Below are 25,436 nucleotides of genomic sequence, written 5' to 3'. Positions count from 1 at the left end.
AAAAGATAAATAGATACTAAATGTGGAATAAAGGATACATAAATACTATATAAAAGATTATATTTGCGGTGGCTACAAAAAGTATATATTTGTATATTCCATTAAAGCGTTTCTTTATTAGGTTCTACATTTCATTTCCATACTATTAAATTTTTGTAATCATGTGAAAGTTACCATTAAATGATACAAAATGTGTTACAGTCGGATCTAGTTAATTAGTATATGAAAATGAAATAATAAATGCAGTGGTGTACAAATACTTTTGGTAGCTACTGTAATTTTTATATTTTTAAATAAAATTTCGTGGATAATTTCAAGATGTTCGTAATTAATTTTTATTGTTATATATTATACGGTGTTTCAGCAAACGCGGTACGATCGAAAAGCATATGGTTCTACGAAAAAAATGATAAAATAAATAAAAAATGTAGAATAAAATTTTACTGTCCCTCTGTTTTCTAGAAAATAGAGTTTGAATGTATTGAACTATGAATTGAATACACGCGTACTTGACCAGTTTTCGATTTAATTTTCTCAGAACCAAAGCATCCTGTGAAATAATTTTATTCTACATTTTCAACTTATTATTTCCCCTTGCCAAATGTACCATGATTACTGTGATACTCTGTATATATGTCACTCGTTATATATGAACGTCTTGTAACTATCCACAAAGTATTGTTTAGAAAGATAAAAATCAAATATAAATTTTTGGAACATGAAAACAAACCATTTTTCAATACTATGGAATTTTCTTTAAATAGTTTGATGTTTGAACACCAAAGGGAAGAAAACTACAGCATTAAAAGTGAATAAAAATTTATTTACTCCTGATGTTATAATATTCCCCACAATGTTCGTGACAAATTCATATCGTTGTTCGTAGTGTGCGCGTTATCTGTCCAAAAACCTTGTATACAACAAGAAAATCACTAACAAATGATTCGTTAACGAACGCTCGTTCTAGAAATACAGTTTAAATGCGCAGAATACGTACAGTTCATATATAGTTACTTCGAAATGATCCGTAACAAGATATCGAGGTATATTCAGACAGAGACTCGTTGCATTGTGTAAAACGTTGAATGAATATAATATCTGAAGAGTTTCACGATAGTTTCTTAAAGTACAAACGTGTAGAAAAGGATGAATAATGTTAGTAAGATATATATTAGTCACTCGCATACTTTCGATAACGATAAGAAATAAGTTCTGTACGTCCTTTAGTACTATTTTCTTTCTCGACTGAAGTTGGCGCTATCGATGGTGAAAGTTAATCCAATATTGATACTGATCGATAAATATCTACGAATACTGATCGATGATAGCCGATATATTTCCCGGTAAATTTATATTTATATAATTATTTATATTATTATTATTATTGTTAGAAGAGTTATGACTGAGATTGTTATTAAAATTTAACTAAGAATAATTATTAAAAAATATGGTTAAAGAATTCTTTCTAAACCTCAAATTGAAAGTATACAATATGTATTGTAAATATATAAAATAGCGATTAATTTTTATTAAAACCAGTACAATCACGATTTACAAAAGAATCATTTTAAAAATTGCACAAGTGATTTCTAATAATAAGAGCTTTTAAAAAATATAACAGACTAATAATGACTGTACATAGTTTTAGTATAAAGGCAATAAATAGACAATGTTTAAAAATCAAACGATACCTGGGAAAATATTTGCCATCATAATAAATACTGATTACTATAGCGACATTATTTAAGATAGTTTTATTGAACGCAAATAAGTTATATGATTCATAATAAACAGAAGTATTTATGTGAAAACTGTACAAATAACTGCTACATAAATATAGCAATCGTTTATAAGTATAAATAAAACAATTCTCTGTACCAAACTTTTTTTTTTTTTCAAGAAAACACTCGAGAGTGTACAAGAGATTGCTTCGTGTTAAACTCGATCAGTATTTTCGAAAAGCGCTAAAAAATCCGATTAAAAAATCGAATAAATAAATAATTTCTCTTTTCGATAAAAGCAACAGATCAAACTATTTTTTTTTTAAATGCATTTACTGGTCAATTGATTAAAATAACAAATACTAAAGTACACACGTACATATACATATATCACAATTCTACATTTTTTTAATAAAAGAGCTGTAGCTAAATCGTATTAATTTCTATAATTTTTTTTTTTTTTTAGGATTTTCACGATTTTCCAGTTAAATACAACTAATCATTATTTTTCTCCTATCATTTGATATCGTTATTCTCTTTCATTAGTTGTTAGAACAAGCTTAAAATTAAGAAAATGCAGTACTCTGCGTAAAAATTGATTTTCAGATAATCGCACACCTATATTCGCAAAAGCGACGTGAGAGAATTTTGGATATTTTCTAATGGACACTTCTCTTTAGCCATTTATACGGTTTAATCCACTCGGTTTCGAATATCAGGCAGTATCGAAATTATTCCTATTTACTCTCCTTATTTTTAATAGACGAAAGAAACATGTTTCGATTTCTCTGGCGAAATATCTGAAAAGACGAGAAACTAAGCCTTTCTTAGTAATAAATTATTGAGCTTGTGCCATTAAGCATTGCCTTAGCGTATTTCTATGATTTGTTTAAAATTAAGTATAGACTTCTACGGAATGATTTTTCGTCTCTTACAGAAACGTTTTCCCTTCTCGTGAATTGTGTAAAAGCGACACGACATACTGACTTGTTCGTGATTTGCTGGAAAATACCGAATTGCTACAGGGGATCCATCATTCTCACAATACAAATATTCCTCAAAGATTAGAAAAATTTAATCGAAAAATTTCCTCCTTAAAAGTATTCTTTAAAAAGCGATCTATGAAAAAATCACAATGTTAAAAATGTTTAAAAACCGAATTCAAAGACTGATTTATTCAAGTATTCCTTATATATTATAAAATAACAAAATTTAGAAATCGTAGCAAAAATTACAAAAGTTTCGTAAATATAAATTACTATGTATATGTATTGAAATCTTATATGAGGAGTACAGGAGAGAAACATTTGTTACGAGGAAACAGTTTTAAAATTCAGTACAATGTCAATCGCTTTCATGTTAACAGAACTATCTCTTTTATTTGATTGTGAAGCTACACATGTGTATTTTCATGCTCTTTAAAATTTTCCTCATCATGATATTAAAACATTGCATGTCTTGATAATTAATATTATTTTTAAACCTAACAAGTTATTTAATTACATTGTTGTTTAATCGTAAAATGATATGAAAGTCAGAGGGTCAACAAAAATGTACTTATTATGTTTGTCTCCTATGATCTTCATATACAGAATACATCACAGGAATCCCCATAACAAATCAATAAATACATATATATTTAAATACAGTAGACAATTGCGATAAAATAATTTTAGACTTGATTTTTAAATTACAATAGCTGGAAAGCGAGTGAAAATGTGAGTTTCGAGTGGCAAATAGAATTTTTACTTGCTGCAGAGTAAAGATCATCCACGTTGTAAAAGTCTAAATATCGAGCCCTCCTTTTTGATTAGCAGATTTACTCAACATTAATAATTTACTCGATTAATAAGATTTTATGATATCGCAAAGGTTACATGCAATTTCCTTTCTGATCAAACGTGCACGAAAGCAGAAAGTCTCGTTTTTTTTTTGAGAGAATTCTTGTGTTCGGTGCGTTCACGATCGATTTTTATAATCCTGGTGCCAATTATTCGTGACAAAACGAAATTATGTACAGTACAATTTAGGCCAAAGCGAGAAACTGTGGACGCGTTTAACCCTTAACGTTCCAGCGTTATTTATAATAAAATTCGTTATTAATAAATTAATTAAAAATTGATATTTAGTTAAAAAAGATTAATATAGGTACAGTAAATAAAATTGCCATCGACTTTAAGAACACAATTTTCGTTATAAAAATTGTAAATTATATACCTCATAAATTGTTTATTTCTAGAAATTGATAAAAATCTTTAATGATTATTCTAATAAAAGTAATCTGTAGATAAAAATACAGACGATACGTAAAACGATTTAAAATGAATATTCATGTACGACGGTTAATTAGAATCAATCTCAAACATACATTTCTAGAAATTGATAACAAATTTTAATGATTATTCTAATAAAAGTAATCTGTAGATAAAAATACAGACGATACGTAAAACGATTTAAAATGAATATTCATGTACGACGGTTAATTAGAATCAATATCAAACATACATTTCTTAACTTTTAAATATACTAATTACTAAGTATTGCTTCTTCCCAATCTCTAGTTTGTTATCTCTTTATGAGTAATAAAACTTTTGCCAAGTTCATGCATACTTTAAGTTTATAAATATTATATCACTGAAGATATTTTTGTGTATCAAAATCTAGTTAAAAGAATAATCGATAATAAAATTGCCTATTTACACTGCCCCATAAAATCATTTTTCAATATACATACTTTTTAATAACACTCTTCTGAAGATACGTTAATGAACGTAAATAAAGATTGCACTTGTCGAATGAAAAGAGTAAAAAAAAAAGAGAAGAAAAAAGGAAAAAGAGACAAAGCGATAAAACGAAACCGAAATGGCTGAAGATTATGTATTGTGTATCATTATGGAACGATAAGAAAAGTTGCTCTCTTTATCGATCAGCTGCTCCCTTTATCTTAAAAGTAAATACGTTTAGGCTATTTACTTGAATTCTTAAACCGTCTGAAAACACGTACAATCATTGCAGGAACGAGAATGGATCGTTAAGGGTTCGATTAAGCTGAAAATAAACCGAAAAAAGAAATGAACAAAAAAAAAAAACAAATCCATGAATAAAAAAAATTTGAGATAAAAGCAGTTTGACGTTCTGATTTGCGCAACTACTTACGTTGGAAGTAATTATCACGTCCTCGCTATAAGGAACGAGCTATCCGGGCTATTTAAGTTTTACAACTGTACTCCCGATTATCTCGTTCGGTTTCACTTTCACTTTCAATAATCTGCAATTAGTAAATTGATTTAAAGAACACCGATTCACCCTTCACCGATCAGCAGCTGCTTAGATCCAATTTTAACGAAATTACGAATCTTTTATAGCGCCTACTTACCCCTCTCTATCTAATCAAGATCATCTTTCTTTTCTAATCTTGTTTAATGTGAATGTTTGTGTATGTGTACATAATACTGTGAAAAAATCCCAAATTATCTACGTTACTGTTACTTTAGTTACTATAATAAAAAAGTTTTTGTATATGTTATTATATGGAAAGGAATTGTTCAATATTTTATTCAAGATGCTGTCTTTTCTGATTCATAAATTTTTTAAAAATTTTGCAATTTCACTGTTCCAAATACTATCAAATATTTATGGCATTATAAAAACATGATTTACGAATAAAATATTAATGACTTAAAAATATTAATTACTTAAAGATAGGTATTAACTTTCTAGGTATAACAATAGTATTAAAATAATGCCAACCACACCTTCAATCACTTTTGAAAAGCAAAATGTAAAAACTAGAAAAATAACCTAAGATTTTTGCACAGTACTGTATTTTAATTGTGTGTGCAAGTTTTCCACTCAATAGTTGGACCGTTTGAAATTAACCTCGTGTCGTTTCTTTACTACTTTTAGCGTATTATAAATACGCGAATGTACGCGAGAAGAATACTGATGAATCCAAAGAGTATTTGGTATACTTTATTTACTCATATATGTTTGTGTTTTGTTTTATTGTTTCGTTTTCCTATAATATTCTACAAACCGGAGTAATACGCTACTGCGACTTGTTAATGAGACTCTAAGTATTCCGTCGCATCAGGAAAAACGCGTTTTTTTTTCTTTTTTTTTTTGTCAATTTTCTTTTTTTCCTTTTGACTCTTAGTCTTTCGTATAAGACTCCGATTTCCCCGTCGCCGGATTTCATTCTATTCAATATACAATTCCTTAAATGGAATTACATTTGGTTTAAATTACAAAAAATACACAGAATGCGTAATACGTATAAAAACGTGTCGTTTATGCGTCACATAGTTATATTTAACCTATAATATTCGTCGATTGTAAGCAGACTTCGAAATGCAATGAACTATCTATTATAAAAATTAATGGAATGAATTGAAGATGGTTTCTGGTTTTGCGGAGACTCGTGATAAAATAATTAAAATTGTAAATGTTAATTGCAATGCTATTGAAACAAAATGTCTACGAGACATTGAGACACTCTAGACACCATTCTGTATTAAACGAACACATTTTACAAATACATACTACTTCGAAGTCTGATTGCAACGAATGATCGATCCGGGTCAGATAATTTTATATTGCGTTATTAATGACCGCCAGATTACACCTATTTTAATTACTACTATGTTGTTAATACATCACGAGCTATAGTGATATTACACGTAAACTAAAAACATAATATCGCTATTATTCCTATGTGTTCTCGATTTATAATATTCTATATGTGTGTTATAACTCGTCGTATTCTCTCTACAGCGAAAGCATGATCATGAAACGTAAAAGGTCCCATCTGCTCTGACATATGGAATACTTCTGTGTGTGTTCGAACGACAATTAGCTGCCTAATGTCTGGTATGCATGGAATTCTATACCTCTGGTGAGTTCTGTGTAGTTGCATTGATATGATCCTGTAAACAAATTCTGAGATCCCGCTCGTCCAGCTCGCTTTCAGTGTCAACACTGAAACTTCTTACATTTTGCCCACCATTGCCTGTCCAACGTTGCTTCCAGCTTTCTAGCCTCATGACCTGCGACACACATTTAACATGCAGTAATATTTGTAAATTTCATTGAGAGGGAGTTTTATGAGATTTTGCAGATGTACATCATCATTTTCAAAAGGAATGTGCTTTATGCTTCCTTCTCTAAAAGTATTCCATTTGACATGGTTCAACTACTTTCTAGTTTGTTAGGCAAATGTGCATTGTAGTTTCTAGTTTATATGATTTGGTACTCTATTAATTATAACAATCACTCTGTTGAAAATTATTTCTAGGACAATTTTGTGAGATTACCATCTCTGGGTACTTCTTTTTCACAAAATAATGTAATTTTTATAATGTATGCAATCTTTATGAAATTTATTCAGATGCTTCTATTCTGATCTTTTCAATTTTTTTACTTTTTGAAGTCTTTCACGCCATTTTTTAAGGCGATAAAAGTTGCCTAAAATCAGATGATGATGTGTTTTAAAAGTTGCAACAAATAAATATAAATGATTAAGATTAGATGAACCACATATGATTACCATGCATTTTATTTTTGTATGTTCGAAAATTCATTGAAAAAAATACAACAAAGAATAATAAAAAATTATCAAGTAGTTATTTTTACTAGAATTCTAAATGAAAATAATCTTATTCGATTGTGCATCTCTATGAATATAGCACAAATTTTTAACTGTTAAATTATCCTTAATATCCATTTCTTCTACTATATTTAATAAATTATTGATAGCATCAACTTTATGTTTCATATAAAGCACACAGAGTTGAAAATTGTGTGGAAAATTATAATGGATAGCATGCACTACTTAACACATTGATTAAGCAATGTGTTACATAAAGATATCTGTAATATTGCTTATAAATGTTCTTAAAGCATTTCACAAATGTCCTTCCTATTTCTTTCTACAATAAAAAACTTTATTTACACCTGTGATAAATTAGTGAAAAAAATGAAAGTAAAGCAAGCAGACACTAATTACAATGTGCAAGTTGCAAGCATATATCAAACACAGTTAGTGAATTAAATCAGTGCTTTGTTAGATGTGCAATTGTAAGTCAGCACAAGAAAACAATGTAATGGGGAATTATATGTGTATGTGTAGATGAATGAAAAGTCCAAGGAGATATTAGGACGAGATCGAAATTCATTTTAATGTTTTTCTGAGTCTCATAGCACTTTATTATAGACAAGGATAAATTGTCCTGTAGTTTAATATAGCAAGTAATTATCTCATAAAATATATGTACAAAACTATATGGAAAGAAAATACAGTTTTTCGATATAGTACACACTGTCATCATGCTACAAACATGAAATGGAAAGAAAATAATGCTTACGGATGGGTAAAGACTTACTCGAGCCAGCGCCAAGGCTCAGTCTCCGGGCTGGTGATTGGCGTAGGGAACTAAGGAGACAGAGATAACACAGCAATAGAGGGTTAGTTTTACAAGACCATTAATTTCTTTGTGTTAGTGATTGGTACCTTTACACAATAAGAATTCCATTCATATTTATATTCACATTAAAATCAACTTCAATTGATACTATATCTCTCTACATGAATGATTGTTTTTGCTTGATATATCTTTTTAATAGCATATATATTGCAATGCATTTCTGCTGAATGTCTAATTAAGAAAAGGTGTAAAAATAAATGAGATATCTTTGAAGGTGTATCTTCGAAATCATACTTTCTGCATGTTTTTTTCAATTAAAATTACTTGTAGAATTAGAACCAATTGTTACTCCGTGCTGTGCTAGCTCTCAATATCTAATACAATGTCCTTGAAGCACAATTAGTATTATAAATGGCAAGCTTGATTTATAATAGAGTGATTTTAATATGTGACTACACAAAACGCCTTAAATGTTAATGCTAAAACATTGAAAATTTGGTACTTATATCTATTTTAATGTCGTAAAAAAGTTCATAATAAATTTTAGATAGAATATATTTTTTAGTTTTAAAATCTTGTAATTAATTTATTGCAAATTTTCAATGTACAATACAATTAAAACATAAATATTTTATTCAAATACATACTTTATTATATTATGATGCCCTCAAAGATATAAATTTTAATTTAGTTACGATGATGATTAGTTTATTTTCATAAATGCAAAAAATAACATTAACTGAGCGGCTATCGTAACCACGATTAAGTTTAGAAGCGATTCGACATTTATTACTTATATTTTGCATTGCAGCAGAGACATAACAAGCTGTGAATGCACCTCAAAGCTTTTACATGTCAACAATTTCTCCCATGACTTAGAAAATTTACACAAATTATGTGAACAGAAAATTCACACAAAATCAGGAGAGGATTAAAACAACCACAGATGTACTTTTGATGATGAAAGCACAATGAATTCTTAATGTGTACAGGTACCTCTGAAGGAACATGTTATCTGTTTAATATGAAAAATATGAGAAAAGCTATATTTTATCATAACAGTTAATTGTTAATTACAAATATGAGAAGTATGTGTCACATAGTTAGTATTCACTTGATTAATTTTGGAAATATTATAAAACGTTTATCTCGGTATTAATTAATTAATATCATAGTCAATAATGTTAATAAAATTTCATATTAATTTTAATATTACACCTACAAGCAGAAAGAAAAATATTCTGGAACGAAAATTGTAATTAAACTTTTTATAGCACTTGATTTTATCAATAAAAAAAAGTTGTTTATTAGCGTGACGATTAGCATTACATTGCAGTAAGAGGTGCAATTTGGTGCATAATTTTGTGAGTCACAATAACATGAAAGCATAAATTACATCCTCGCTTATGTTATATATTATAACGATAGACGTAATATTGTGCACCCAACAAATACAATTGATTTATATACATGTTTTTTCATATATCCTTCTTGTTGAAAGGATTTAGGATAGTCAGTTAGAACATTATTAGGAACACATCAATCCTTTGTATCACATCTCAATCCTTTGTGATATGTGAATTAACAGTGCAACAGAAAAGAGCAACAATAGTGTTAAACCCCCATAAATATGAGCTTCCAGATAGAGAAAAAATGTGTGTGTGAAAAACATGGGTACTTCACAAGATGGTGTTACAAAAAATGTGCATTATCACAGATATGTAAACATGATTTAAAAAAATTGTCACAGTGAATTGTATAAAATTCTCATGAAAAAACTTGAGCCATGATTTTTAAGTATCATTAGAATTGATGATTTTATGTAGAAAAATCCTAGAAACAAAAAATTTAATAAAATATCATCTCTATGCAAATAAAGTTTATTATTTTATCACGTAAAAATATTAAAAATACTAAAATCAGAAATAATTTGTTAGAAATGTTAAATGTATCAATGATTACGACAACTGTATAGAATTTATGTATATGATTATATGAAAACAGACGTATGAAAATGGACGAACTGAAACAAGAAATCAAGATCCTATAACAGGCTAACAACTCGAGTTACTTCTATATCCAAATGTACGATATGTTTTAATAGTTATGTAACTCTACAAGCTTTAAAATTTACTATGTTGCAGTCTAATAGCAAATTGAATAAAAATTAGACCTTAAACTACTGTAATAAGATCATAATTCTACGTCTTTGTTAACTACCATCATTACTTCTACCATTGATACTTTGGACTTATAGTGTAGTTAATACGTTAAACAAAGAGATAAGATTCAACTTTAATCAAGGAAATTTAACGAGGATCATCGTCGATCATAAATATGTATAATAATTATACTTGTGCATAATTGAAAGCATTTGCAGCTATATTTTCAGTACTAAAATACTGTATGCTTCTTTGAGATTCACATGAATGGTTCTATTTTTAACTTAACATCGTTTAATGATAAATTTTATAGAAATAATAAAAATATCCTGAGCAAATTGAGCAATACATGCAAAAAATATAATACTAAGGCTAAATTTGGATCTTGCTCTAAATAACATTTTAACAATGTTTCTTCCATTCACCTCTTACTGCAGTTCTTTTTTCTTTTTTAATCAATGCTTTCATTAATGCAGCATGAATAAAGCAAAGAATTTTCACATACCTCAGCTTTTAATTCTGCAACTTTATCTTGCAATTCTCTGACTCTCTCACTGTCATCTAAATTATTTCTAAGCTCACCTTCCGCGTGCATCTCTTCGTTCTGTAAAAAATAGGGATAATCCATATTTGCTATATCTGTATGTAAATATTCATGTTGGGATAGTTAAAGAAATTAGTACAAATAAAGAAATAGTACTTTTAATTCAAGAAGAGATATTTTCTGGGTGAGTTCTGCCACTTGCTGCGCATGCTCTGCATCACGTATCCTAGCCATCATAGCTTCATCCTTCATCTTAGACTCCAGATCGGAATATTTATGTTGTTGCTCCCGTAGTTTGGCAGTAAGTTCCTTCTCCCTAGCTAAGGCAGCCTCTAATTCCTCTTTAATTAATTTCCCTCCTTCGTCTTGTCGACGAAGTTGATTCGTGGCAACTTGCACTTGAGTTTCAAGCTCCATGACCTTGAGTCTAAGCTCCTTCACTTCTGTCAAAGCTTCCATCTCTCGAATTCTGGTTGTCATTAAATCCTCTTCGAACTTTTGCACTTCATGTCCTCGGTTCTCCCAAAACAAAAGTTTCTTCGGCGTGGAATCGCTTGCAGGTTGATTCTGAGCGGAACGATGTTCTTGCAGATGCCTTTGCCAGGCACTGCTCAATTCCACTACTCTTTGCCGAAGATCCTAACAAATTTCTTATATTACGATAAGTTTATTAAATACATAATACATACTTTACAAATATTTGAGAACCTTAAGCGATTCTTTATAAATATAGAAAATTCACAACTTTTAATGTGTCAAAAAAAATGAATTACCTTTAAAGAAAGATTAGCTTCTGCTTCTCTTAGTTTCACAGCAATCAGTTCTTCTTGTAAATGAGCAACAGAATTATCCGGCGTTGATTCACGCAACGTCTTTTTATCCTGTTCCAATTCTTGTATTCTTGCTCTAAGTTCCCTTATCGTCGCGTCGTTCTCTGCTTCGTGTAGTCGAACTCTTACCAATTCCTCTTGCAAACACTGTATCATTTCCTCTTTTTGTGACAATGCTTCCTGCTTTGACAAAATTTCATCCAAAGAGGATTGTTTCGATGTCACATTTTCTTCTAGCAGAAGCGACAATGATCTTAGTTCTTCGTGAGCTTGTTCAAGCTGATGACTGGTTTCAAGATGCGTGTGTCGAAGAGCTGCTAATTCTCTTTGTACAACGAAAGCAGTTTCCTCCTCTTCTGCTCGAGAAACTTGACCTCTGACTAATCTATCTGCCAACTCCGCAGACTCAGCTTCCAGAAGTTCAGTTCTTTGCCTAAGTAACCTATTTTCTGCTCTAAGCCTACGAAGTTCAACCATCTCCTCTTGCTCTTTCATTTTCAGCACAGTATAATCTTTCTCGAGTTTCTTCATTCTTTTCGGATTTATTTTCATACCATAGGCAAGATTCATGAGACCATCTGGATCTTTTTCGCCTCTTCCAGGTAGCTGTTTCTGAAAGAACTACACACGAAAAAACTGATAAATATTAATAAAATAATTAATAAACAAATCCACGTGTGGAGAAAACATTGTTTAATTATAAAGCCTGCGATACTTGACTTTTTTCTACGACTAAACGTAATACGTTCTGTATTTTTTTAAAGTTCTTATCTATGGGTAAGATGTTGGATTCTGATGATAAACAGTTACCTTCAACATGCCTTCCATGTCCAAGCTTAATAAATCTTCCTTGCCTAAATGCAACATGGCCAGTGCAACTTTGAAAATAATTTCCATGCCTTCGGACAGAAACACGTCAAAAATGCGGCAGGCCAGCGGTAGGCTGAGCGCTGTGGTAAAAAGCGTAAGAAACCAAGACGACGCGTACATTGACGTGTGAAAACCTTGAGCCGTAAAATGAGCGTGTAACTCGGGATGGGTGTCAGCAACTAAATGTTCTAGCTGATACATGCACACCCCTAATTCAGCCATACTCGGCTTGAACATGTCTCGCAAACGATACTCTTGCATAAGCGCTACCAGTACAGCGAAAGCTTCTTCTTCTGGCATTTGCTGTAACAAATTGATATACCTATTTAATTCTGATTGACTCAACAGAATTCATCCCATGTCTTCGTTTTTTTTTTTTTTTTTTTCTTTAAAATAATTATTCTTATTCTTTTATAGCTCTCTAATCCCACTCAAATATTAAAGTGTACCTGCATAAGGAGTAATCCTACAATAAATCCCGAACCTTGACAGTATCCCACTTCACGATCATGAAGACTATACGCTTTCATAACGTTAAATAGACTCTCCTGACCAAGTCCGTCTTTCTCCTTAAAGAAATCATGCTCAGGATACGTTCTGGCTATATCCCTCCTGATTATCCTTTCGCATGCTGACGTAGCCTTGATATACTCAGCAAATTGCTTTTTCACAGGAGAGTCATGTGCACCACTTAATAGTTGCCAAACAATACCTCTGTAACGATGAACATGAATCAGTTGTCCACTCATCATAATATGTTTTTATCTTATAATTTTACTTCTTATTGATTCTTATTAAATTTAAGAGAGTACGTAGATCATCCAAAGATACTAATGAACTTGATAAATTTAAGTTTTTGCTAAAGAGTTGATTACCTAAAATGATGAGGTATTCCTTGACGTACTAATTCTTTGACGAACTCTTTCCTCTTCTTCCAATGATAATCCCAATCAGCGACGATGTGACCCCATAGGGTCCACGTATTCTCTTCACCATCAGCTGAATTGTGGCGTCGGGGTGCGGCATCGCTGTTTCCTCCGCTGCCCCCCGACGCCACGGACACCTGAGATGTGTCGGAACCTTTTCTACTGTGATTGCTTTGGAGCGAGTTCAACGACTTTGCATCCGATTCGATAAGCCTGTTATTAATTACATCAAACTCTTTAGACATGTACTTTACATTAATGCAATCTCGTTAAAACACTATTGAGTGGTAACATATGAGATATCTGATCATCTTGGTTGAAATAAAAATAAATATGAAATAAATTCATCTTTATTAGTAACAGTGGATGAATTAGATATAAATTAAATATGTTGATCAATTAGATTTCAATTTTAGTTAAATACAATTATCTTGCTAAATTCAATTAACTTGAATTTTTAAATCCAATTAACTTCGGACATTCATAAAAATTACTTATAAATATAGATGTATAATGGACTAATACGATCAAGTGGTGCTATAAAGTTTGAAGTTCTTTTTACTAACAAATGCCAGTTCTTTGTATAATTACTCTCAGCTAATAGAACATTACGGATAGGTAGTGTCATACAAAATTATACTTTCATATGTTACAACCCAAGACTATAATAAATATCCTAATTAATGCAAGAGTATATACATTCTTTTCTAAACGTGTGCTTAGTATCAGTTGAAATATAAAAATATAAGATAAACATAACTGCCAAATTAATACAAAAACAGACTATTCAGAATAAGTAAAAGATTTCATATTAATGTGAATTCAATATCTACTTGTGTTCACCTATTATCGAGTTAAATAGAAACATACAACATTTCTTCTTTTCTAAATGCAAAGATGCGCGATTGAAAAGCTAGAAATTTAGAAAACACTGTCAATATATTCAGAGTAGCAACAAATATCTGCCCTTCCATTCACGTAAACCACTTTTTCCTTAAAAGTGTTTTCATTCACCTATTCGTTGAATCGAATAGAAACGCATACAATATATTTCCTCTTCTACATTTACTAAAAAATTGAACGCTTAGAAAAAAATTTAGAGTTTAGCATATTCTATTGTATTCAGAACAGCGCTAAATATTTATATTTCGATTTACATAAGCTATCTTTTATGTAGAAATGTTTTGATTCATCCCATTCAAGTTACACCTTCTCTCATTCACAATCAACTGATCGTGTATGGAATGATATTGAGTCACGTAACACAACATAATTGAACGTGTAAGCGGCAATGTATACGCAGTATCTAAAGCACGATTCGTTTGCACATGCAATGTCGATGTTGAACGTTAGTCAGCGCGACGATTCACCTATTGGCTTCCTCCAGCTTAGCTAATAGAGCCAGTTCGTCGGTGGGTATTTCCTGCGACGAGTTTATCCTCTCTTCCTCAGATGAGATCGGTGGTGTGCTCGGAAGTATCTTGCTGGCCTGATTGTTGTTCTGACCCGTCTGGTGTATCGTGGTGCATAAACACAACACACTCATCACCTGCGGTCCATAACGTGATAATCCTAATTGTCCGGCTGCCTGCTTCTCTTGACCCCTGTAAAATGATCGTTGTTTCGTGTCAGCATGTAAAGTGACGTAACAAAAATGTTATACATGTGCGTACCTTCCACAGGCCAGTTACTGTTATCATTCTATGCCTGTTCTTTTGGAATATCATCAAAAAATATTATGACTTTATTAGTAAACTACCAATGTTTAGGCATTTATGGAGAATTATAAAGTGATTATATAAAGAAGTATAAATAAATAAAAATTTAGGTTCACACAGATGTGAATTTACAATACGTAAACATCCATAGTCTATTTATCATTAATGTGATTTTGTGTGTGTGTGAAAAGAATATTATTCTATACCTGGAACGATGTAATAATGATATATGATAAAACTTATATTTATTAATTTAGTTATATATAATTGAGTTGTTTTTAGAAATAAATGAAATTGTCGTCTCATTATTTAAATCATCCGCTGCTATGTTCCTCATTGGGAAGTGACAAAATTTTGTTTTTAATGCAAAAATATGTACATGTTACTATTAACTGTGGTTTAAATGAAACAGATGTACATAAAAAATAAATAAATGCAATGTCTACATAAGGAGCAGAATATTATTGACAATATTCTATTTATTCAATTGAACAAGATTTTTTGAGAACATTGCGATGTATCAAGTATACTTACGCGTATACTGAACTTCGAAGTAACGATATGATAAACCTTGGTGTACATACATATCTGTTTCTGTTCCTGCTTATACACTTACGAACGTCCTGGTTTATTATCTATTATTCTACCGGTTTATTATCGCGACATGTTGTTGGTATCTATCGGTTTATCGATTTTGGTCTCTCTACATATTACAGAAGCACATAACTCAAAGCACATACATCTATAAATCTACGAATCGATTTTCTCAAAAACGAAACCTTACTCGAAGAAATTTTACCTTTCATTTCCGATTTACATGTATATATAAAGAAAAAAAAATACGATTGTTATAAAAGATATTATATTATCATCCACAGTTAATCTGAATTAATTAATAATTTCTACATTTTAATTTTATTTCTTAACATTACCGTTAGTCACTTTGCTTTTCTCTTATTTGCGCTTAATAAGACAGAACATGGAGTTACGCGCGAAAATTACAGTCGAAAAAGAAAAGCGTGTAATTTGAAATACTATTTTCTATTTTGGTATAATTATTCGTCTACGCAGTTAGAGAGATCGCCGATAAACCGTACGGTATACACCTCTCACCTTTTCGACGTGGAAATTAATTAACAAAAAAAGGATAAAAAGGAAAAGTGTGAAAACATCTCGTTAACGAGTCGGCCTTAACATCGATTTTATATTTTCTTGTATTAAATCGTTCGTCGTTAAATAAAATATCGTTTCACGCAAGATCAATGAGGTTCAAGTAGCGACGAATGGATTTCATAGACGTCCAATTAAAACTCCGACTCGTGTGTTTCTCAACTCCTTATTTTACGTATTTGTTATACGCGTATGTCTAAATATGAACGAATAACACGCTAAATAGAACAAACAGGGTTTTCGAGCAAGTTATACGAAGAAACGTAACAACAAGACAGGTGATTTGCATTGCTAATATTTAGCAAGGAAAATAGATTACTTTATAAGTTGATACAATATTATGTCATTGTTTGAAAAAACAAAAAAGAAAAAAGAAAAGAGAACATCCGGCAATGTAAAAAATATTCCGTGTCTCGCAATTAATGTTTGTATTCATATTATGCTTTTCATTGGAGGAAATGCTTTTCATACCAAGGAAAATAAATTACTTTATAAGTTGATACAATATTATGTCATTGTTTGAAAAAACAAAAAAGAAAAAAGAAAAGAGAACATCCGGCAATGTAAAAAATATTCCGTGTCTCGCAATTAATGTTTGTATTCATATTATGCTTTTCATTGGAGGAAATGCTTTTCATACCAAGGAAAATAAATTACTCTATAAATTGATACAATATTATGTCATTGTTTGAAAAAAAAAAAAAAAAGAAAAGAGAACATCCGGCAATGTAAAAAATATTCCGTGTCTCACAATTAATGTTTGTATTCATATTATGCTTTTCATTGGAGGAAATGCTTTTCATACCAAGGAAAATAAATTACTCTATAAATTGATACAATATTATGTCATTGTTTGAAAAAAAAAAAAAAAGAAAAGAGAACATCCGGCAATGTAAAAAATATTCCGTGTCTCATAATTAATATCCTAACATTTTTAATTCTTACGTATAAGGTACAAGATACAATACGACAAAAATTAGTCAAGATCATGCAAGATCGAACAATCAAACTTATACACGTTATTGTTACAATTGTATTTCAATGTACCCTGAGCATAATAAAATTCCAATAACAATTTCTAATTGTCATTCATCGTTGTTTCATTGTTCAAGTCAGTTTGAAATTTTAATTGCAACTTTTTAGCTCGCATCAAATATCTTCAACGAGCCAACCTTGTCCATAATCTAAAGAATGTTGATGTTATTCAAATATTTTGCGAAAAGGGTTACACAATTCGATTTTTAAATTAAAAACACCATTTCTCTGAATTTCGCGTTTTATCTCTAACATAGCATTATATATGTAACGTAACAAGCATTATATATGTTTCACCTATGTCCTCTTTTAGAACGCGGTCCAACGTTCATTAAGAACTTCAATTAATGCAATCGTTCTACCTTTTCGTTGTTTTATTTCGTGTCCATCGCGCCGCCGCTGGTGCCAGCAAACCACGAAGAACCATCGAGAAATTTTCTCGTCTCACTCGCGTAACTTTCGATCGAAAAATCGACTTTTAGACACGCCACCTTCGATTTACCAAATTACTTTCCATCTTTCCGCGAAACGTTCGTCGCAGCGCACGATTTTCCAACCATTTCCCCCGGAACCATTTTACTCGCATTGTTCAGAAGCATCTTTTTCTTGGAATAACTTTCTGCCCGAGTAGGTCGGCGAATTTCTACGGGGAAAAATTTATTCTACGTACTTTTCGACGTTAATTACGATAAACCTTCTTCGGTTTACCGCAAGATCTTTCAAATTGAATTATACAGGGTGGTTGGTAACTGGTGGTACAAGCGGAAAGGGGGTGTTTCTACGCGAAAAAAGAAGTCGAAAATATAGAATAAAAAAATTTTTTTTTTAATTTTTCCATCGAGACAACGATCTACAGCGAGATCCGTTATAACGAGACGCGATAAAGTGCACGCGTACCGAGCGAAAATTCAAAGTCGATTTTCTCGGAAACAAAGCCTCGAGCGAAAAATTGTTATTCTATATTTTCGACTTCTTTTTTCGCCTAGAATCACCCCCTTTCCGCTTGTACCACCAATTACCAACCACCCTGTATATTAGGTTTTTGCTTGAAATGTAATTGCAAGAACAACACCTACTAAGAGATGACGGGAAAGATAATTATTGTGAAAATCTATCAAAATTAGCGGAGTTTTTCAAATTCGCAAAACAATGGAACTCGATAAAATTAAGAAACTTATTTTTATAAATAAGGATAGCAGTCGTGAGAATTCCGTGAACGAAAGTTTCTACGATTAGATTGAAACCGTAGAAAATTGTCAGAATACGAGAAATTAAACTTTCTTTTAAATTTCCTCCATTACTTTCCATCCTAGATAAAACGAATGCATTTTACTTGGAATCTGCAAAGCAATCCTACGAAATGACTCATGCAGCTGTCTAACGTTAATATGCTTCGCAACTTTATCCTTGAGACCGAAGTTTCTCTAGTCGATCGAAGAGTTTCACGGTTCCTTTCCCAACCAGGAAATCCTTTAGTTATTCCTATCAAACATTCGAATTAATTTTCCTCGAAATATTTCCCACTTTGGCTACCATAATTTATATCTCAACTACTCGTTCGTGTTCGTTCGACAACTTCTCTTGGAATAACTGCAACTAATTTTTCACATTTCAACCATCACAATTCATATGTTTGCTCGTTTTTATTACCTGCAGCTTTCTTCGTGTACATTTATCGCTCAATATCTTTTCTAAAAACGACTGAAATTCATGTTTAAACTTTCGTGCCTCGAATTTTCCAGTCGAGTTCGAAGCGAGCGGACGCGCACGAACGACAAAAGGTCAAGAAGAAAGCCGAGCAATTAGCGCGTGCGAATGAATTAGCGAACAAATGCAACGCGCGAAACACTGCTGGCAATATGCCATACATCGGCTGCGAGATGGGATAATACGTTTCTCGGTATTCTGAATTACCGTGGAATTTCAAGCGTGTACGAACATCTGCGCAAGCAGCAACCATATCGTTTAAATAGTTTCAATGATCGCTCAACAGTCGATTGGTCGAACGGTGTTACTAAATTAAATCCTATTGTATAATATTGTATTGTATAATATCGTATAATATACAGGGTGGTTGGTAACTGGTGGTACAATAAAATATAGAAAATATAGAATAAAAATTTTTTAATAATAAAAAAATAAAATAAGTTAAGAGAGTATGCAGAATGAAATTTTAATTGATAAAAAATTGAACTTTGATGTCTTTCTGGAATGATACTTTGTTGATGATTAGAATACGGATTTATATGCATGTATGAGAAGTTTGAAGACTCAAAAATATGGAGAATACACGCATTGAAATGTGTACTCATGCACATCGTTCTTTGAAGAGATGTAATTTTCCTCTATATTTTCTACAATTAATGTTTAAAATTTCATATACCTTGAGATATACTTCATATACCTAGTAAAGTTACAATGTAAGAATTTTATGTGAAAGATAATGTAAAACGATATATATGACTCTTCATAAGGACATTTTTTAGAGCTTCATGAATGAACAAAAATATGCATAAATGTATAAAACATCTAAAGTAGAAAACTTGTCATAAAATTAAATACATGAGACAAATCGCTAGTTATATTCATAAAAATATAAAATTGCATAAAAGTTTTACGATTAAAAGTACAAGACAAATAAAAATAACAATCGTAAACCAAGTCTTTTCTCATAATCGAAGAGCTGAAAAATAAATTATTATTATTATTATAAAATTGCATAAAAATCCACTATCTACTGATGATTACAGATCAGAATAATTGCAAAAATAAACAATATATTACATATTTATACAGGGTGGTTGGTAACTGGTGGTACAAGCGGAAAGGGGGTGATTCTACGCGAAAAAAGAAGTCGAAAATATAGAATAACAATTTTTCGCTCGAGGCTTTGTTTCCGAGAAAATCGACTTTGAATTTTCGCTCGGTACGCGTGCACTTTATCGCGTCTCGTTATAACGGATCACACTGTAGATCGTTGTCTCGATGGAAAAATTAAAAAAAAATTTTTTTATTCTATATTTTCGACTTCGTACCACCAGTTACCAACCACCCTGTATATTTAATTAAATATTTAAGTAAACGTACAGTGGACTGTCGCAGGACACGATAAATAAATCTAACATATTGACACGCTATTTTCGACAGTACAGTGTAAATTAAACTGATAGTATTACGAGTAAAAATAAATAATCGTTGAACGTGTAGCGTTTAATTTAACAAAGTACGAAATTAAAGTTAAGTATCTCAATGAAATTTAATAATAGTGAATTTTCTTTTTATATAATTTTCTGAAGATTATTTATGAATTTTATTTATGTATTGTACTATTTACCTGTTAATTAGTAGTTTTGATTTATAGAAGTAAAAGTGCTCTCGGACAATCGATAAATTTGTCATTTAATCAATAATCGTTGTATTTCAGGGTTCTCGATGAAAATAGTCAATTTGTCAATAGATATTAACGATACATATTGATCCTCTTAGTGAAGAACCTTGAAAATACATATTGGTAGTCTGAGGATACGTTAAAACGTGTCAGAAATAGAGAGCAGAAAAGAGAATTGTAATCGTAATAAGTAGAAACATTCTCCTTCTTTTATTTTTTTTTCCGTGTTTTCCTAAAGAGGTAAGCGAACACTGAGTCATTTATCGGAAGTATAGTACCATACAAAAGGCTGCTTTCATATGCTAATGAGAAGGAAGACCAATATGTTTTCATATCTTACATTGAAATTAACGCAAATTAGAATGATGGATCGCGTAGAATTCATTACAGAACGTTACCACCGACATTGTCTATTCTTCCTACTCTTAATCACTTTATTCGCTACAAATTCCACGTAATTACATTCGAACACGTCACCATTCTGAATAAATATTATTTTGATCAAGTATTACTTTAATCATGTTAATTCCAATATCTTTCAAAATTCCCATATTTATTATTCTCGCGCAGCTTTTACGATATTGAAACTTCAAATAGACAAAGAGAACGATATACGTAAACGCATTGTATCCCTTAGGTTGCTTTTATTTTCAACTTATTTTATCGCAACTTTGCTAATTTATCTCGCGTTGTAAATGCCTTGCAATATAAAAAAATCAAATAAAGTAGAATTCGTTGAAATTTCCCAATAAATGTACCGCATAACAGCCCTGTATAATAATACATTTACAATAATAAATCAATGAAAAATTAACCAGTAATAAATATAGACACTGAGAAATATCAACGAATCTAAAACTATTTGCACAATTCGTGCTTCTATCGGCGATTGTATAATCACAGATATATAATATTTGTAACTCGTGTATAAGCATTTTTTACAGTTATAACGTAAAGACTATTCGTTAAATTAATTCTAAACTCTCTGAGAATAGAAGCAAGGTAAAATCGCGTGATCACCGACCCATGGTTCCCACCCACGTTCCGTTTCGTTTTCACTCGCAAAAGTGTAACAACTAATTGTAGGTGTGACAGAACTTTTTGATCGCGTATCTGACTATCTCACGTTCCACATTCGTGTTAGAGACACATAATATCTAGCTGTTTAGGCACGACAAGTGTCTCTGATAATGTATATTGTTCGTAATTATTCAAAAGATAGCGATTTCCAGTATACAGCATGGTAAGCTTATCGTTAATAACAATATTTGCCCAAACCGTACGATACGTATTTGGTATTGTAGTACATATGTATGTCTATTGATAAGAGAACGAATATTTTATTCGACGAAATGGTCACGAAACTGGAATTTAATTTCAAGGAAAAAAAGAAAAGACACGTATAATTTCGTTTGAACGTCTAGATTTAATTAATAACGCATTCACCATCGCAATATATCGAAATAAAGAGGAATATATATGCTCGTAAATGTGTATTAATATTTGCTATTAATATCGAATTTATTGTAATTTTAGCGTTAATATCAACAACGAAATTTAACGTAAATCTAACTTGGTCATTTACATCCTGAACTACGTACGTCATTTTTATCTTTCTCGTTGGTTTCTTTCTTCGAAATATCCCAAAACTTTTCGACTAGCACGTGTGCTACATATAAATAGTTTTTGCAAGAAAAAAAAGTTTAAATAGTATTTATAAAAATAGTTTTCACAAGAAAAGTATATGGAAAGAATAAGAAAGTATAATTTCTAAGAATCATCAAGGACATCGGTATATTTGGTTCACGACAACGTCTTAATGAAAATGGATGCTTTAAATCGCACAAAGGGCTATGCCATAGGAAAACCTATGTGTACGTTACAGTCGTACAAGCTGTGCGATTAACAAGACACAATTTATATCAGACATTAGACGATCGATCGCGTTTCACTTTGTTAAACGACCTGACAATGTAGACCCAGTGTAAAGATTCTCCGTGTTTTATATACGGCACGTATAGAGTTCTGCAGTCACTTTTCTGCTCGATATACAATGGAATAAAGCGACGAGTCGAATATACCGTAGAATCTACGAAGAAATCGCTTGTAACGAAAAAACCTGTTTAGAATCGCTTCTGACTCGCTGTATATATCGCGGTGATGCGACTTTTATAAATATCGAGGCTCGACGATGCTCACAGTTACCAGCCTTTTGATCGACTCAAATTGTTCGAAAAGTCAATAGTATTGTTCGAGCAGTACGATAAAATGTACAAATTTAGATAAGTTAAAAATATTATTTTTAATATTTCAATTGCGACATAAGGAACTGTATTCTTTCGTAAGTATGAAAGAAACTGCGATTAATAAGAAAGAAGCGAAAGACAGAATCTCAATCACGAAAGAGAAAGCAAACGTAAAACGTTCTGTTATTTCATCCCCAATACACCCTTGCTTCCAATCTTCAACCACTTTCTATCCATTATGTCGTATGTTGATATATCCCCTAACTCCAAATAAAAGCAGCAATAGTACATTAACCTAACGAACAGATAATCGTCCGAGGAACGATTACGTAAACTCTGAGATTCCACAGAAACGATCTCGCAGGGCTTCGTTAAATTCAATCCGTCTTCCACCTGAATAAAAGCAAACTTTTAAACTCTTCCGTTCTAAACTCTGCCTTTACTGATCTATTACACATACACGAGCGTAGAATACTCTTTACAAAACCTCTAAACAAAAATTCTAATACGTTGCTCTAACAGGCATAGAATTATCTAAAGTACGATTACGTAAATTGTAAAATCTTCTCTGTGAATTACTTTGTAAGTGTTCGACCGATTTAATCTCAGTAATCCCAAAGAAACTTCGAGATTGAAACTGGAGAAATTTCCATTGCTTTTGATCTATTATTATGCAAACACCCTTTGTATCCCTTAATTCAAATGAGAATCCTTGGGGGAGATACCTGAAGATCGTCGTTCTACGATTTCGATTTGTTTCTACACGGGGAATCACCTCTTTTCCTATTACAGCACGATTTCCAAGTCACCGTGTATACAATCGTCTAAAACACGATTACGTAAATTCGAGAACTCGCTCCCCTTTAAAACGTCCCCTTTAAGACAACCATCGTCCTTTTCTTTCGTCTTCTTCCCTCCTATAATTAGATATAATAGCATTTGAAATAAAGAAGAGGAAAAAATACGTATTAATACGTTGACTGCCACGGTGGCCATCGGTGGCCCACGTTACTAAATTCTTTGGAATAATTAAGATAAGACCAATCAATCGTCAGCAACGTGAATTACTCAAATAACATTATGAGAAAGAAGTGAACGATACAGTATTTTCGAAAAATCAAATATTATCAAATCAAATGTATCGATGGCTTATTGCACAAAGATCGTACGTCCGCTTTTTGTGAAATTTGAATTTTTGTACGTGACAAATAATTCTTCGCTGTTTCATTGCGTCGTATAAAAATCACATCTATCTCGCAAATTTCTCAAAAATAATCTTTTTATTTATTCTACTTATATGTATATATATATACACATACACAGAGAGAGATTTTCAAGAGCCACGATCCTGAACCGTAATATGACCTTTGTCATTTTACGTTCCTAAGAGGGATCAATGGACAATTTGCCGATCAATTTCACATTGCAGAACGTACTTATTTAATTATAAAATACCATCGAATTTGTAAAACCGTTTTTTCTCGAAAACACTAAAATCGAACGTACATTATTTGCAGGGTAAACCATCGACATCTGTCGCCGCTGCCAGCACAGAGTATATGAAATTCGTACGACAGTCAACGTGTTGATAACGAAATAACAAAGAGAGTAATCGGAATGAAATAAACTAAAATCGTTCACTGCGACGAAACGACCGTACACGTCTAACCAGAAAAGACGAGGATCGAGATCAAGTGGCGTGACAGGTGTGGACGATTGCCTTAACCGGTAATATCACGATATCACACAGAGATAACGATTGGTCTCGAATGCAGTCGAGGCACGATTGTCCGACAAGGGGCGCCGGTTAATTGGCCAATCGATGGTGATTTTATCTCGTTCCCTTTTCCGATCAAACTGGCACAGTAGGATCGCTAAACACGTACTGGAAACGTATACGAAATGGTTTGAGGGTCGATGGAGCCCGCGCAGGCCAGGATGCTTCACATGCGCACCGACCTCTCTTTCTTCTTTCGTAACGAGAAAGTAAATAAAAGAACCTACGCGATTCCGCCGACGGAACGATAGCAAATTTTCTCTAGAAATATTACGAAGAAATGCGATATTGATTATGTTGATTTTTCAGGGACAAAGCCAGGCATTGGATCAGTCGAGATAATTAATCCTTCAGTTAAGTTAATCAAGTATTTATTCCGTTGATTTCGGCAGGCCACGATATTATCATGTTTTTTTTTTTCTTTTTTTGTATTGCAGTTCAAAATTCCTCTCGCCATGGATTTACTTCTATTTTTATTTTATTTATTTATCTGTAATTCGGACTAAAAAATTTACGAGTTAATGAAACGTTGCAAGAAGATTGTTGGCTTCTTGTTTCTTATATTATATCACTGTTATATTAATTAGATTTTTCGATGAACTTATACACGGTGTAAATTTCGTCCGT

The 25,436-nt window shown here is 31.7% G+C and overlaps 1 protein-coding gene across 9 annotated transcripts in view; it reads right to left on the bottom strand.

Annotated features, from left to right (window-relative positions):
- Nucleotides 1–802: 802 nt before the first annotated feature.
- Nucleotides 803–25,436, bottom strand: part of LOC117209200 (ecotropic viral integration site 5 ortholog) — a 30,655-nt gene continuing 6,021 nt past the window's right edge. For 2 of the 9 annotated variants that reach the window (XM_033450910.1, XM_033450909.1), the window contains exons 2-10: nt 14,846–15,079; nt 13,425–13,688; nt 12,999–13,263; nt 12,490–12,852; nt 11,623–12,300; nt 11,006–11,488; nt 10,811–10,909; nt 6,611–6,766; nt 2,864–4,989 (exon numbers count right to left, since the gene is read on the bottom strand). In XM_033450910.1, the coding sequence (XP_033306801.1) occupies nt 4,930–4,989; nt 6,611–6,766; nt 10,811–10,909; nt 11,006–11,488; nt 11,623–12,300; nt 12,490–12,852; nt 12,999–13,263; nt 13,425–13,688; nt 14,846–15,021 (2,544 nt within the window). In that variant the 5' untranslated portion in view covers nt 15,022–15,079 and the 3' untranslated portion in view covers nt 2,864–4,929. Of the gene's footprint in view, nt 2,522–2,863; nt 4,990–6,610; nt 6,767–8,083; nt 8,152–10,810; nt 10,910–11,005; nt 11,489–11,622; nt 12,301–12,489; nt 12,853–12,998; nt 13,264–13,424; nt 13,689–14,845; nt 15,080–17,760; nt 18,042–23,807; nt 23,909–24,692; nt 24,745–25,436 lie in introns of those variants that run through there. The other 7 variants (XR_004487871.1, XR_004487870.1, XM_033450906.1 and 4 more) reach the window with 7 other exon arrangements.

This window comes from Bombus bifarius, unplaced genomic scaffold (genome assembly GCF_011952205.1).
Source record: "Bombus bifarius isolate JDL3187 unplaced genomic scaffold, Bbif_JDL3187 scf7180000008166, whole genome shotgun sequence".
NCBI classification, from domain to species: domain Eukaryota; kingdom Metazoa; phylum Arthropoda; class Insecta; order Hymenoptera; family Apidae; genus Bombus; species Bombus bifarius.
Note: the sequence above shows the minus strand (reverse complement) of the source record. Positions and strands in the feature narration are given on the sequence as shown.